This window comes from Vigna radiata, chromosome 8 (genome assembly GCF_000741045.1).
Source record: "Vigna radiata var. radiata cultivar VC1973A chromosome 8, Vradiata_ver6, whole genome shotgun sequence".
NCBI classification, from domain to species: Eukaryota; Viridiplantae; Streptophyta; class Magnoliopsida; order Fabales; family Fabaceae; genus Vigna; species Vigna radiata.
Genome location: NC_028358.1, coordinates 40,681,901 through 40,697,683, shown reverse-complemented (window position 1 = coordinate 40,697,683; position 15,783 = coordinate 40,681,901). Strand labels below are relative to the sequence as shown.

At 32.5% G+C, this 15,783-nt stretch overlaps 4 protein-coding genes across 4 annotated transcripts; all 4 read right to left on the bottom strand.

The window, feature by feature from the left end:
• Positions 1–4,722: 4,722 nt before the first annotated feature.
• On the bottom strand, positions 4,723–6,027 carry LOC106770647 (LRR receptor-like serine/threonine-protein kinase GSO1). Its single transcript, XM_014656448.1, has one exon. It carries the CDS (start codon positions 6,025–6,027, stop codon positions 4,723–4,725), a length of 1,305 nt encoding a protein of 434 aa, XP_014511934.1.
• A 71-nt stretch (positions 6,028–6,098) lies between these two features.
• Positions 6,099–7,523, bottom strand: LOC106770646 (LRR receptor-like serine/threonine-protein kinase FLS2). Its single transcript, XM_014656447.1, has one exon. The coding sequence runs from the start codon at positions 7,521–7,523 to the stop codon at positions 6,099–6,101; it is 1,425 nt and encodes a 474-aa protein (XP_014511933.1).
• Positions 7,524–9,003: 1,480 nt separating this feature from the next.
• On the bottom strand, positions 9,004–10,048 carry LOC111242394 (actin-depolymerizing factor-like). Its single transcript, XM_022785613.1, has 2 exons — positions 9,650–10,048; positions 9,004–9,394 (listed from the first exon to the last, which is right to left on the bottom strand). Exons 1-2 carry the CDS (start codon positions 9,889–9,891, stop codon positions 9,244–9,246), a joined length of 393 nt encoding a protein of 130 aa, XP_022641334.1. The 5' UTR covers positions 9,892–10,048; the 3' UTR covers positions 9,004–9,243.
• Positions 10,049–12,031: 1,983 nt separating this feature from the next.
• LOC111242393 lies at positions 12,032–15,777 on the bottom strand. Its single transcript, XM_022785611.1, has 8 exons — positions 15,111–15,777; positions 14,851–14,952; positions 14,557–14,695; positions 13,955–14,043; positions 13,770–13,800; positions 13,433–13,516; positions 13,235–13,265; positions 12,032–12,468 (listed from the first exon to the last, which is right to left on the bottom strand). Exons 1-6 carry the CDS (start codon positions 15,702–15,704, stop codon positions 13,482–13,484), a joined length of 990 nt encoding a protein of 329 aa, XP_022641332.1. The 5' UTR covers positions 15,705–15,777; the 3' UTR covers positions 12,032–12,468; positions 13,235–13,265; positions 13,433–13,481.
• Between the last annotated feature and the right edge of the window lie 6 nt (positions 15,778–15,783).

Here is a 15,783-nt window from a genome sequence, read left to right as displayed (position 1 = left end):
TATTCGGCAGGTAAACTTTTCTATAAATTTTACATGCAGAGGTAATCTGTTTATGAATTGAAAATTTACAGAAAATTGTACACTTTAAACTTTTTTATTTTAAATTCGAAGAAAATCTCACACGTAAAATTTCTGTAGATTTTAAATTTGTGAGTGATGTTCGTCTGGATTCTGCAATATGAAAAAAATATATAAATAATTCTCAAGAAAAACTTTACAAATAAATTTGTATATGTGTGTAATAAATAATTTAAAACTTATCTAAACTTCATTTAAACGATAAGGATTGACAATTATATTCGTTGTTAGTGTATATGTGAAAGAGACGCACATTCAACCACTAATATAAAATAAAATAAAAATAATTTTAAGCATAAATAAAATATAACTTTTAAAACTAAAATGAATTATATTACACATATGTAAAATCCTTTTAAAATGCAAAGCAATTTTTTTCTAAAAAGAACAAAAAACCCAAATGTTTTAGTAAAAACAAAAACATATATTTTCTCTTCTTCAACTCTTTCTTTATACAAGTTTATTTTTGTTTCGGTTTTCTTATTGAAAATTTCATTTTCTTCGTGATGAGATATTGGAATTACGTTTATTAGAAAAAACTCTTCAAATCTAGCCAAACAAAATCTTCATTTAGGTAAGTTAAAATTTTCATTATCTAATTTATTTTTGGCTTTGCATGTAATTCTTATTGAGTTATATGTGCTCTTAGAGTCTCTCTTTTCTCAAATTTCAAAATTCACACATCAAACTCGTCAATTTCTCAAATCTTGATTTCTTATGAAATATAATGTTTTATCAAATTCACACATCAAGTTTCTAAATGTGTTTCCAATGTTTATGAAATAGATTATAAATAGATGAACTTAATTAGTCTTCTATGATAGTGTTTCTTTAGTGTATGCATTAATATAAGAAGTTAGTATAAAGAGTTAGTATGGAGGTTTATCTTGATATTTTAATACTCATTCAAGACTCATGTAGAGTAGAATGAGTTATTTGGTGAGAATGGTAGGAGTTTTTGTCATTGAGAACGATCCTAAGATTCTTATGATGATTAAAGGGATTAACCTTGTATGTGGTATGGTGAAATTCATTGACAATGACTTTGTAGTAAAGACCACCATAAATACAAAAATCACCAAAAATCATACCCTAATGTTTAGATCTAGATGATTGAGTCTAGAGGGTCATTATGTGTTATGAGTTATCTGATATTGTTTAGTTTGGTGTATTTTAAATAATGTTTTGCAATTCTATTGAGTTATATATGTGTGTGCATCTTCTTTCGTAATTAGCTTACTCTCTCTTTTATGCTTGTACTTCTTATATTTGTTGTTTTTCTTTTATAATGATTATCTTTTTTACCTGTATCAGCAAATGAGGAAATGTGTGGGTTTATCTTAGGAGGAAGACGTTAATGCAACTATATAGATATGAAATCATGGAAGATAGGTTTAGCTTAAGAAATATGGGTTTATCTTAAGAAAAAGATGTCAATACAACTGTATATATATAAGATTCTAGGATCATGAAAGTTTGGTTTAACTTCTATATTTTAAAAGTAGTTATATTTATCTGGTTAACTTTTAGTTCTTCAAAATAGTGTGATATAAAATCTATTATATAGTAGTATAGTTATTTTGAATAATTGTAATGGTATAATTATATATTTAACTCTAATTACTTATGAATTAATTTTATTTAATAAATATATATTTTTATTTTGGAAAAACTTTTTTTAACAACAATTTTTTAACAACTTTTTGACAACGCATACGTGTCAGTTTGTGATTGGTCTGTTTTAAATATTTTTTAAACATAAATTCAAATAGACCAATAAAATGATGACACGTGTCTCGTTGTCAAAAAAGTTATCAAAAAATGTTGTCAAAATATCATTGTCTTTTATTTTGTTTTCCAATCAAAATAATCTATTGAATTTATATCATTTAATAGTAATTTAGAAAATAGTTGTAATACTGTTACTAAGTAAATACGTGGCAGGTATTATATAGCTTGGCCTACAATTAATTGCAATTTACTACAAAGTGTACAATGTTAGGTTTTGATGCAAACTACACCTGCCCGTTAACTCTCTAGTGTCACTTTTATTTCATGCTATTATTTTTTTTTGTTAATTTTTCGTCCTATACTCATTTAATATTTATAATTAGTTTATTTAATATATTATTAAAATACTTAAATTTAATAAATATATTTTTATTATTATCTTTAAAAAAATTAGTTTCATTTTATTTAAAGAAATATTTGTTTTTTTTTCTTTTGTATAATTTTTTGTTTTTTCTATAGTATTCAACTTATTTAATATCTATAAAGTTATTGACGTTTTTAAGGTATTTTCCTGTCACCTAAAAAATTTACTACACATTTTTTTATAATTGTGTTTAAATAATATATTACATTTTAGAAAACACAAATCTCAAATGTTATTGAATCATATAATTTAGAAATATATATTTAATTATTTCTTTTCTTCTTAATATTTTATTTATTTTTTAACTTTTTTATATGAAAATGTTTAACTCCTAATTTTAATTTGTCATCGTTTATTAGATAACAAACTTAATTTTTTTATTCATTTTTACATTAGTTTCGTTTGATTTTAAGAACCTTTGATTTTCATTCTCTTTTAATTATTTAACTTACAGCATCCATCAAATTTATTAAGCATTATAAAATTAATAAATATTTTAGTTATCATCAAATTCATAAATTTTTACTATTTTCAATATTTATTTAACTGTTATTTAGTATTTTGGTATAAAATTATATTTTGACATTAAATCTTTAATAATATTATATTTTATGTACTATAATTTTTTATAAAAGAAATGTTTAATTAATTAATATTTAAAACAGGAAGAAAACTATTATGTGATAGCTTTGCGGACCACAGCCACAAGGAGCATTTTTTTTTTCTTCCCAAAGTCTTCTGGTTTCTTCTCTACCAGAATGCCACATAAGGATAGCTACTACCTTCGTTAACCCAACCAGCAGCATGAATATTTAATACAAGAATAATGTTACTTTCATCCCTTGCCTTTTTTTCTTTACCTAACTTCCTTCACTTTTTATAACTCGAAAAGTTAACTTCTATTAAAACTATCATATTTTTATATAAGTTATGATGTAATTTTATTTTATAAGGTGTGTTCAAATTCGTCTTTTTACTTTTCAAAAAGTCATAGTGTTCTTATATTTTATAATCGGTCTTTTTTTTACAGTTAATTATCTAAAATCCACTTAATCAAAAGTTAATGAATTTTCTAATTATTGATTGCATGATAAGTTGATGTCAATTAATTTATAAATGTTAAAATTGGAGTTATTGACAATAAAACTTTGGGTTAGGATTAAAAAAAATTACAATTAGATTAGAAGCAATTCATTATCAGAGTTTTATTTCAGAAACAGAACCAAAAAATTCTAAAACACAAGATGACAGATTTCAAAAAATTCTAAAAATGCAAGATCATAATACAATGGTAAATAATCCCAAAAGGTGAAATCAGAAAACAAAATCTCAATTTGAAAACCCTAACTCCGAAATCGCATTAACAATATGAGGAGAAACAAAAGACAAGAAAATCCCAAATTAGAACCTCAATCCCAAACAAAAACCCTAAAATCGTCAAATCATAAGATCACGAAGAACCCCAACCATTGCGCTACTAATCTACATAGAAAACAAAACAAAAACATAATCTAAAGAAGAAAATTCAACCTTCTAATATCAGAATCCTAAAAATAAAACTCCAATTCGAAACTCTAATACGAACAAAACTAAAAAGAAAAAGGGAAGGAAGAAAGAGAGTGTCTCCTTCACAAAATTATAACATAAATATAATTTTATGAAAATTTTGAAATTCTTAATAAAATTAATTCAATTTTTCGAAGTTTTAATCTAATTTACTTTAAAATATTGAAATTTTAAAGAGTAAGTTGAAGAAGGATGATTATGAAAGACTTTTGCAAATGAATTCATTTAGCTTCTATATGTATTTAAGCTTAAAAAAAAATCAATATGATGTTAACCCTTCATGAGAATGCATAAGTTTCAATTCGTATTCAATATGCATGAGCTAAGAGAATAAGAAAATGATAGAAAATTTATATGCACTTGTTTAATCATTTTTATTAGACCAAATTATTGTATTTTCAATTATTACAAGAATTTTTTAAAAAATAAGAAAAGAAATATGTAGACAGCAAAATTTTGAATTCTACAAATTTCTTTACAATCACATACATCAAGATTATTCACTTGTTTTTCTCTTGTCTCTTAAAAAATATTTAAGATCTTGATATATTGTCAAAATGATGAAGTAGATAGAATCACAATAAATATAAAATTAAAGAAAAGAAAAATGCTTGTATGAGAACATAATATTTGGTAAGTACAAACCTTTGAAATGAATCCCAAATATATATAAGGTTAAATACTTAAATCATTCGACTGATTCCTAAAGTACATAAGAAGTTTTTAAGTTAGGTCGAGTTTAATTTATACAGTCTCTTCTAAATTTAGGTTGAGATGAATTTCACTTACTAAGAAAGAAAATTCAATATATTTAGTTGTATTGACTGGAAGAAATCCCTGAGTGGAATTATAAAGCTTGATTTGAAAATGAACCAATAAACAGCTGAAATTATCACAAATTCTGGACTAATGAGAAGATTATTTTACAACATCTTATCCACAACCCCATCCACATAAAGAAAGTAAGCATGTCTCCAATCCTTTTTCAAAAACAGAGTTCCGAAGAATGCCCAAAACCCTGTTATGAAACCAAGTGCAATGACTAAGTAAAACAACATATTTTCTTTCTTATCACCGATGTCATTGTTTTCTTCATGGCTCACGTTGGTGGGTACCCCATCACTAATGGAACATTTATTCGCCAGGGGTTCTCCGCAGAGATGAGGATTGCCAGCAAAAGATCGATTATCAAAGGTCAAAAAATGATCATTTGTTGGAACGGAACCTGATAAATTATTGCAGGACAAGTTTAAGAAACCTAGATTATGCATGATGGACATGTCGGTTGGGATGGGACCAGAAAGGTTGTTGTTGGAGAAATCCAGAGACTCCAGCGACTGCATTTTTTTTATATTGCTTGGGATTTTTCCTGACAAGTGATTATGTGATAAGTTCAAGCCAATCAATCCTGAAAGAGAGGTTAACCCGCCAGGGATTGATCCCATGAGACTGTTACTTGACAAGTCTATGTTTACCAAATTCGGGTATTTTTTTGTGTAATCATATTCATTTCCTTTCAAAAATTGCTTGAAATGCCTTTTTGACCATTCATCTGCTTCATAAGTGAATGCTGGTGGCGCTTCAACTCCATTTATCATCATACCATGGAAATCACCAATGCAAGGAGGGATTGAACCTGACAAATTATTATCAGCAAGGTCCAGGATTTTTACATTATAGAACTGGCAGAGAGATGTCGGAATATCACCACTGAACAAGTTCCCCCGCAGTCTCAGAATTTCAAGAACGGTTTTTGCTGCCCACCAAGAAGGTATTTTTCCGGTAAATTGATTCTCCCCGAGATCCAAAATCTGCAACCCCTTATTGCTTTGCAAGGGTTGAAAAGGCTCTCCATGGAGACTATTGTTGCTCAAATTTAACCATCCCACTGTAAGATTCCCAAATGAGTTTGGAACGGTGCCGGATAACCGATTTGATGCCACATTTAAGACTGAGAAAGACTGCCTTACCCAACAATCAGGAATTGTGCCAGAAAATCTGTTTTCTGAGAGATCGAGAATGAACAAGTTTTCCATCTTGCACAATGAGTCTGGTATTGAACCTTCTATAAGGTTAGTACGGAGATTTAGCCTATACAAGGTTGGAAGATGATGACCAAAATCTATTGGAATATTTCCTCCAATCTGATTGTTAGAGATGTCCAATGTAAAAAGTTGTCCCAGTGTTTGAACCCACTGAGGAAAATGTGTCAGATTATTGTAAGCCATTCCAAGGACTTGTAAATACTTGAAAGGTGGTTCCCAATTGGAGTCTGTCTTCAAGTCCAGATTGTTGTATCCTATTTCAAATTCTTCAAATTTGAAAGGTTACGAAGGTGAATCTCTGATATGATACCTGTGAATGAGTTATTAACCATCCTTAAGGTCACTAGATTCCTCAGTAGTCCAAGGCTTTCAGGAATGCTTCCATTCAAGTGATTATTAGAAAGATCCAATAAACCTAAAGATGACAACCGTCCAAAGGTAGCTGGAATTGACCCATGTAGCTGATTATCCGAAAGATCTAATGTTTTCAAGGCCAATAAATTTCCAAAGGATGATGGAATTGGACCATAGAATAAATTCATTGCAAGATCTAGGATATTCAAATTTGACAGTTGTCCAAACCAACTAGGCAAACTGTCCTTAATTCCACTTCCTCTCAACACTAAAATTTCCAGATCGTATTTTCCACATCCCGAATAGTTTCCCTGACCTAGCCCCGACCCTTCAAAAATAGGTATGCTAGATGACAAGTCTAATGATCGGAGGGAGCACATGTTTGTCAATATAGATATCACGGAGGCTTCAATCCTCTTGAAGGGATTACCAGAAAGATTAAGATTGACAAGGGCATCAAAATTAACCAACCAATTTGGAAGTGTAGTGAGATTGTTGTAACCAAGGTTGAGGTCTACAATTGAACTCATATTCAGAAAAGCATCAGGAACAGGGTCAGAAAGTAAATTTTGAGCAAGATTCAGAACTTGAACATTGGCAAGAAACGTAGAGTTAACATGGCCAGCAGGAAAGTTCATGTTGGTAAGATCACATCCACTAAACTCTACTTGCAACAGGAAAGGAAGGGTATCAAGCACCTGCAATAGATTATATGCCCCTCCAAGGCCCACTCCATTTATTGCTAGGTGTTTCAGTGATGAAAGTTTTGAAAGCCAAGCCAGATCATCAACATCTAAAGGATTTCCACTGAAATCAAGAACCTGCAAGTTTGAAAGATTACCAAGTTGGTGAGGAACCTTTTCCCTGAAATCACAGTGAGAGAGGTTAAGATGTGTCAGCTGATTCATGTAAGCAAGGAATGCTGGTATAGGACCATTTCCAAAAGAAATTCCTGTGAGTTCGAGATAGTTCAAGTGTTTCAGATTCAATATAGAAGGGTGAACGCCATTAGAATTTTGTGTTGAGCACGTGCGTACAAAACCGATTCGACGATAATTGCATGTCTTTTGCCAATGGAGAACAAGCTTGACAACGTGTCCGGTGATAGCATCACATTGCACTCCTTTCCACTGGCAGTGATCATTTCCTTCCCAAGAAACAAACATGGAGCTGTTGGAAAAACTTCCTTTGAGACTTTCAAGTGCTTGTCGCTCTTCCATTGTGTGGTCAGATGTTGAATTTGCACACAAGCACAATTGTGGAATTGCAATAAGGAACAACAAAGCCAAAGGCACAAGGAACAAAACGTTTGAGTCCGCTCTCATGTTTGCCAATAAGCGCAGTTTTCTTGGATAGAAGAACTGAAATTCGAAAATCATGTTATACTTTGTGGTTGTTTTCATAAGAAAAAAAGTTTTTTGGGGGGAAGTAGACGAGTCAACGCGATAGTAATTTGTGGGGACTTTGTCTATATGGCTGTTCAAGGTCGTAAACTAAAAAGGTTTTCGTGAATTTTGGATCACGGAATCGATCATTGTCTTCGGGGTAGCTGAAGAAAATTGAATTGTTGAATCAAGTCTTCATGTTCACATTTGCGAAGCCGGCAAGGAAACCTACTAAACGTTAATTAAAAAAGAAATGTTGACTGAAATTATTATAGAAAATAAACTTATGAAATTGAACACTTAGTTAGAAAGAGAAAAGAATTATTTAATTTCGTACTGGACATTTCATAATATTGTTAACTGTTTAATATAAACATGGCTAAAATCTCATGACATTTTTTAATGTAGAAACAATGTGTTGTCATTATCGATATTCAAAAGGACTAGAGAGCTTGTTTCTCCTGTTACTTGATTGTTTTTCCTGTGTCTTTGTGTAAGCTCTCAATTTCACTGCACATAATGGAGGTTCATTAATACATTATCTACAACATATGTGCAGTTTGAAGATTCAAAAATCTGATCAGGGAGTGGATCTGCAGTAAAGTCATGGTTCTACATGGGCTTAGGGAGTGGATTTGTATTCAACAGGAATATACTTAAATTGCTTATTTTAGATTTCTAAACATAAAAGGTGCAACTGCGGTATGCAAAGCACGTTTTTTCATTCAGCTTTTCCTTGTTTTTCTCATTTTTTCTCTGTTTTGGAAAAATCAACTCGGTACCCTTGCATTGTCTAAGTATATAATTTGCAAGACCTAGATGTCCATCCTTGGACCTACTATCTCAACAAAAGGTTTACATGAGACACAACGTTTTCCGCATCATCGACGACTGATCAATATAAAACTCTGGCTAGTAATTTCATGTTGTTATATATTATAGTTCTGTTTCCTATGTTGGAGCCGTGCTTTGTGGTACGGTTGTTTTGTGTCTTTACACCAGACCACGCCAAAATATGTGTATATAAAGATGTTTTCAGATCAAATCATATTTTAGCATATAATCAAAAGCTCTCCCTCGTTATCTAATTAGGTGACAAAAATAGAGTATAGAAGTCAATGCAATCTTTATATTTCTGATGAGGTTAAGTTTAAAATTCATCTTCTAATTTCTAACATCGTATCAGAGCTCCCGTTTCATACAGTTTTCTAATCGGCCTTTTTATTTAGATTGCTTTACAATAAGTTCAACTTCTACCTTCAGTTAACATAAGTTTCCCATCATATGCTCATACTAATTATTCATAAAATTACACAGTCGTCAAAGGGTTCTTTTCTAATGTCTCAAAACAGTTAACGTTTGCAAATTTACAAGGGGAAAAAGTGTGGAGAAGAAACACAAGATCATAATAGACTTGCAGTGGAATGCAGTTGTACCTTCAAAGAATGTAGTGTATACAATAATAAGGTTGTTCGATATAGCCTGTAATCCATGGCAGTGCTTTTCTAGGTATCATATTAAACTACCAGTTTACAATGTAGGCCAGTTGACAAAAAGAACAGGAAAAGAACAGCAGAAGTCAAACAAATAAAGAAATTAATAGTGCCGCCAAAGCTAGCTGTAGGGAAAAAGGTGAAATCTTAATAATTGGATGACATTATTATATTGCCCTTGCTTTTATGATATCAAAGCTCATCTCACTGGGATCCGTTGCTTGCAACTCAACCTGAATGCCATCGAGTTCCCTCTTGAATCTGTCCTTGGAGCTGGCATACACCATCTTCTCTCTCACCTTTGATGTATCCGGAGCCCTGAACATGACAAACAAGAAAGTAAAGATAAATACATGATAGCAAAGTCAGTATTTAAACATAGTAGCTTTCATTTCTAATACGGGTGCCATATTTGAACATCACAAACATTCATTTATAGACTAAGAATCCTATACTGCAATATGTTAATAGCTTTTCTGTCATCCTTCGTATTTCCAAGTGTACCTTTGGATTAGTTTCTTTAAGATTAAATAAGTTCTGTTAGAGAACAAGAACTGAGTGATATCATATTACCATGCAATGAAGAAAATCTTGCTTTTCTGGCAGTTTTCATTTGTTGTGAAATCAAAATCAAAGACAGCGTATCGGCACTCGTTGGCAGGCAGACATGCAGTGAAGTTCTCATAGGTTTCTTCTGGGCTTCCAAGTTTCTCCACTATCACTTCGTAGTTCTCAATCTTAAACACAATGAAACGGTAGTTCCTCTTTGCCTTTAGCTCCAGGAACTTTAATTTACATTCGTCAAGAACAGCCATTCCAGATGCCGCGTTGGCCTACAACACGTTTTCAGAAACAGAAAGGAATACATTAGTATGAGTTCATATACAAATTTGATGATAATAACCAGACTTAAGTTTCTTTAGTAACCGTGTTATTCGCACGGAGTATCTACTTGCTTTGTCAATGACTAATTCCCATGAAAGAATCCGGCTCAACATGTTAATATAGTCTTCCCTTTCAATCTAATTCCTTTCAATCCTAAGATCTTCCTTTAGGGGCCAAATCACGACTAGTTGGTAGACTTTAACTCTTTTGAGCATGTTGCTTTTGAGACTTTAAATAGCCCCCAACGGTGGAGTTTAAAACACAAATGTAATCTGTTGTCTCAATCCAGGAAAACTCAGCCAGAATGGCCCATTTTCTCAAACAACTCATTGTCCAGTCCAGCACTCAAAGAAATGGATATAAAACAAAACTATAAGGTGTGGGGAAAACTCAGTGTCACGCCTATACTATTCAGATGAAACTGATCAAAATGCCGTCTTGTTCTTGTTAGCCTACAGGGATGGTTACCCCTGAAGTTTAAAAGTTCTTAAAGTGTAACGTGAAAAATTCTAGGCATCGAATTGATCAATGTGCTTTTTCCAAAATCGTAAAAGTAGCAATTTTCAAAATTTAGAAGCGTATGCATGCATCGAATGGAGCAATAAGCATGGAAACAATATCATTTCTGCCAATAAGAGTATTCGAACATAGAAATGAATATATCTGTGATGGAAAAACAAAAATGGTGGATGTGATATGCATATAACTGTATGTAAGCAGTAATTTCCATGAAGAAGTGGAGAATTATCGAGAGAGAGAGAGAGAACGTACCATGTTGTCGCAGTTGATAGAGAAAGGGTATGGAGAAGTGAGAAAGAAAGGGTTAGAGAAAGAAAGAGAGGAAGAGATCCTTATTTTTGGGGAAGGCAAATGGAAATGAGAAGTTTGAGAGAAAAAGGGAGAGGAAGAGAATTTTGAGGAAGGAAACAGAGGTTGAAATCCTTCAAAACTTTTATGGGCGTTAATATCCACCACCCTCTCAAACCCATGCATGTCTACGTGCACTCTCACATGTATCTTTCACTTTTTAATTCTAGCCATGAATTCCTCTATTTACATATATTTTTTAAACTACTATTTGTAATTTGCGTAAGAGTGTTCAACCAACTTTTTTATTTTCTCATCTTGGAAATATATGTAATTATTATCAAATATTTATATGTCTTTAATTTTAAAAAAAATTAACTCTTCTTAATATAAAATTAAAAAAAAAAGTATTTTATTCAACGATTTTTTTTATAAATGCAATCTTGTTCCATTACTTCATTTTCCTTAAGCGAACAATAATCCTTTAACGAAAAGATTGTTCACTTAATTTTTTATGAAAGTCTCTATCCTCTAGATCTTGTCTTTGTATAGAATTAATGTACCAAATCATCTTAGTATGTTTGTATTTGTTATGGTTTAAATAGTAGTTAGTTTGTCAGTTAACTAACTAATTTGAATAATGAGTAAAATTTGTGAGAGAAGTTTCTACAATAACACTCACTTTGTTAAGTAGCTAGTTGTTTAAACTTGTGATGTTCTAACTTGTAAGTTGGGCTCAGATTATTAAAAAAAAAAATACATTTTCCGGTTACGATTCCTTATTGATTCAACGAAGAAGTTAAGATTTTAGCAAGTGATCTCAAATTCACCCTAATAGAATACATGATAATCTTAACTACACTTAGTTTAGAGAAAGCTTCTTCTGGGATTTCTTTGTAGACAACTTTAAATGAATGAAGCTTTCTTAGGTTTTAATAATAGTTAGAAAACTCTTCTCAATTATCCTTGGAGTTGAAGTCCTGGCTTTGCATTTACCCAGTTTCCTTTGCGATTTTTAGTGGCAGAACAGTATCAATAGGCATCCCATTAACAAACGCAATTCATAAACATATTTTTAGTGGCAGAACAGTATCAGTGTCTTGTAGCTCACGTAAGTTCTGATTCAAAAAGTTTTAAAATTGTAGCTCGACCGCAACATTCACATTTTCATTGTGTAAGCTCATCACTTGCCAACTGAGTAACTCCCTAAATTTTGACCATTAAAGCAATGATCAAAAGTTTCATAAATGAAGTTCACAAGACTTCCAATTTAAAAGGATCAATATATTCCAAAACATTCTATATCTGCAACCAAAATGTCTCGACATCAACTGAATTCAAAAATATTGGAGCCATTTCTCATGTACTTATGTCACTTCACCTCTTAAGCAACCCTTTGTCGCATTTACCTTGTAACTGCCACAACTAATTCCAACGTAGAGAAGTAAACAAGAAATAGGTACGAAAAACCCAATAAGGTCTGAAATAATATTAACGTTTATGCTACATATAGAGAACTTAAAACAACCAAAATTGGGAAATCATGTCTAACAGACGTGATATAATCATCAAATCTTAAGGCAGAGAGGAACTGGGATCGACGAGTGCGGGAGTACTGGTGTAAATTGACTCGTGCTCATCAGAAAGACCGTACTGCTCACATTAAACTTCGGGAAGAGGTTGTCCTTTAGTTTCCACTGCTGCTACAAATAATGAAATGCAAGTTGTCAGGCATAATTACGACTACCCTTTCTTGCTTAGCAAGATATATATCAGAAGAAACTCATGGCTGAAGACACATGAATAGAAGAACTATAAACAGATTATTCAGGATCGAAGGAAAGTAACCCCTGAATCATTTGTACCAAACTACATCCTAAAAACCGAAGATGAAAGTGGAATTTATTTTTCACTTGTTCACTAGAGAGAGCAGTTTCTGAGATAGAACTTCTACTCCATATTTGAACATTTTCTGAGTCCAAAATATTAACAATCATGACAAGGTCTCCTCCATACTCCGTCAATTGGACCAAACCTTGGACTAAAATCTAAAACAGCAACTAAGAACACTTGTACTAATGACATGTAAGAGACGCACAACCTTGGACTAAAAAAGCCTACGATTAATCTTTTCCCAGATTAATCTATGAATAAAGAATAGGTTCCTTTTATTAACATACGACTAGAAGCCTATTTTACAAAAAATTATGCGATGGACATCCCATTGGGAAAGGCTCGGTCACAAACCAAAATTACGAGCACCTACCTTGCCCAAATTCATTGTCCATATCAAGATGTTTAACGACGTGAAAAATAGATACACACATATGTATCAATATTAAAACAAGGTTACGAAATTCCAATGAATTTTGAGCACATCATACATATACATGATATGCAACTAATATCATGAAAAAAAAAAGAAAAAAAAGGATATTAAATCCAGTTTCTCGTTGAAAGACTTACTTTTGCTGATGGCCCCATTGGCTGCAAGCACCTAAGGAGTACAAATTGTATGAAAAGAACAGACTTAGAATGACCGGAAAATTTATGAAGACTAATCAACAATATCCAACATAACAATTTACAAAGACTACAGTTAAAAAGGAAAAAGACAAAACAAACATAACAATTGCGTAAAATCCAAATAATAGAGAATAACACCTTTGGATCATGACGATTTTGGGGGCAGTTACTGTTGCGGTGCCCACGTTTATGATAGTGAGCACTTAGTAGACCTTGTTTCACCTGTGCATCAGAAAAGAAACAATTTTTAATCACAAGATAGCGGATTAAGAAAGTAGAGTGAAACCTGTGACATTTCAGATTTGTGAAGATTGTATTGTAACAGAGATAGAACGAAAATATAAGTAGATTGTCAGCCCAAATATAGAATGGAAATCCCTAGATGTGTTGGCCAAACTCTAAACATCTTCAGTAACAATATTATTAACAAAAATGGAAAAGTAAATTAAATCCAGTCTCCTGTTGAAACACTTACTTCCACTGAAAGCCCCATTTGCTACAAGCTCCTAAGAAATACAGATTGTGTGAAAAGATTAGACTTGGCATGACGAGAAAAGTTAGGATAACAAATCAAAAGTATCCATAACCTATAAAGATTCCAGGAAAAGGGAAAAACTTATATGACAATTGTGTAAAATTAAAATAATAGAGAAATCACACCTTACGCATTTTTCCATTTTCACTTTGAGGGCAGTTATAGCTGAAGTGTCCATGTTCATGACAGAGTAAGCACTTCGCAAACCTTCCCCCTGCATCAGCAATTAAATAACTTTGAATCATTAGATAGCAGATGAAATAAAGTGAAACCGATTACATTTCAGATATGTGAAGATAGCATTTAATAGAGATTAAACTTATATAATGCAAGTTTCAGGCCAGTAGATAGCGAGTCCAATGACAGAATGAAAATCCCTAGCTGTGTGTTATGCAAAATTCGTAACATATTCAGTAAGGTAAGGTGTCTAATTATCTAATAGAACTGAATGGCTAAACATCTGAGCTAATGAAGGAAAATAAAAATACTTATCACTCAAATGAGATATCACCGATGGCCTGTAATAATAATATGTATAAAACTATTCAGGCAAGCTCATACATTTACAGCTAAGATTTGAAACATCATGTATTGCTGTTGTGTAAATTTCAATAAAAAATTGCAAAATTACCAATTTGCATGCAAAACAGTTTTGACGCATGAAAATTAAAAATTATCGTACTCAACTAAAAAGCATCCCAAGAAAAGCATTCAGATTTTAGCATACCGGCTTGAGTGACACCACATTGTCTAAGTGAATGGCCAATTTTCCCACAAAAGAAGCAGACTTCTTCGTTCCTGGAAAGACGTCTCACCCTCTTGCATTGATCTAATCTGTGACCAAGCTCTTGGCATGCCTCGCAACTCTGAACAAATCAAGTTACGATTTACACACGACAATGGTTTAACCATATTAATCACAGAAGAAACAATCGTTGGGAATTGTTCATAATTTTCCAAGCTACAGCAAACATAGAATTCAGTCACTACAGAAACTAAATTTGCAGAAGCCACTACATACCAAGGAACTATCACCATGCCGTTTAGAGGGAGATTCAGTGACTTTGAGATGCTCAGTTATACGAACCGGACTTTTAGCAGCTGGTTCTACATTGTGTCTGCCCTGTAAATACCAAAGTACCGTTTACTAATAACAAAATCTAATAATATCAATCTCAAGAAACAAAAGAACATTGTTCCTTAGAATCTGTTAATGATTTTAGAGATTTCAGCTACATATAATACAACAACTGATGAAACTATATGGGTCCTTCTACATACCATAGATTTTTTGGCTGTGCGTCTTTCTATTTTCTGAACTGCGGTTTCCGCATTTAGATCAGCATTGCGTTTCTCAGATTCTAACCCTTCATTTTTTAGTGCACTGACACTTTTCTTACTCTTCTTCGTCCTCTGTTCTGGGTCTACTGGGGGATCTTGACCTGTTTGAATTGTTGGCTCTATTGAGGCGGCAGCTACATTACTCTTCCTATTTTTCTCACTCACCTTCTGATCTTGGTCTATTGGGGTTGCTGTGTCTTTTCGGGAAGCTTGGTCTGTGATTTTAGGATCTATTGATAGTGCCACTGCAGGATATAAAAATCCCTGGATTGGCATTTCAGGTGGCTTGCCATCCCTGGATTCTGCCCCTTCAGGTCCAGGGCATTTTTCAATTATTTCTCGAACTGCAGGTGCATGGTTAGAACAGGTTTGAGGTTGAGGATGTTGTGCATGTGATTCACTCGGACTTGTCTCTTTTTTCTTTTCTTCCCTCATTCTTTTTTTCTTTTGGACCTTCATTTGAGTTGCCATGTCTATTGAGGGCTCTAATTCAGGTTTAGAACTCGCTTCAGAATGCTCTATGTTAACTTCCATTANGTCTGCCTTTTCTTTAAGTTCTAAGGCCGTAGTGGCTGCTATGTCTAATTGGGGTGCCACTTCAGGTTTAGAACAC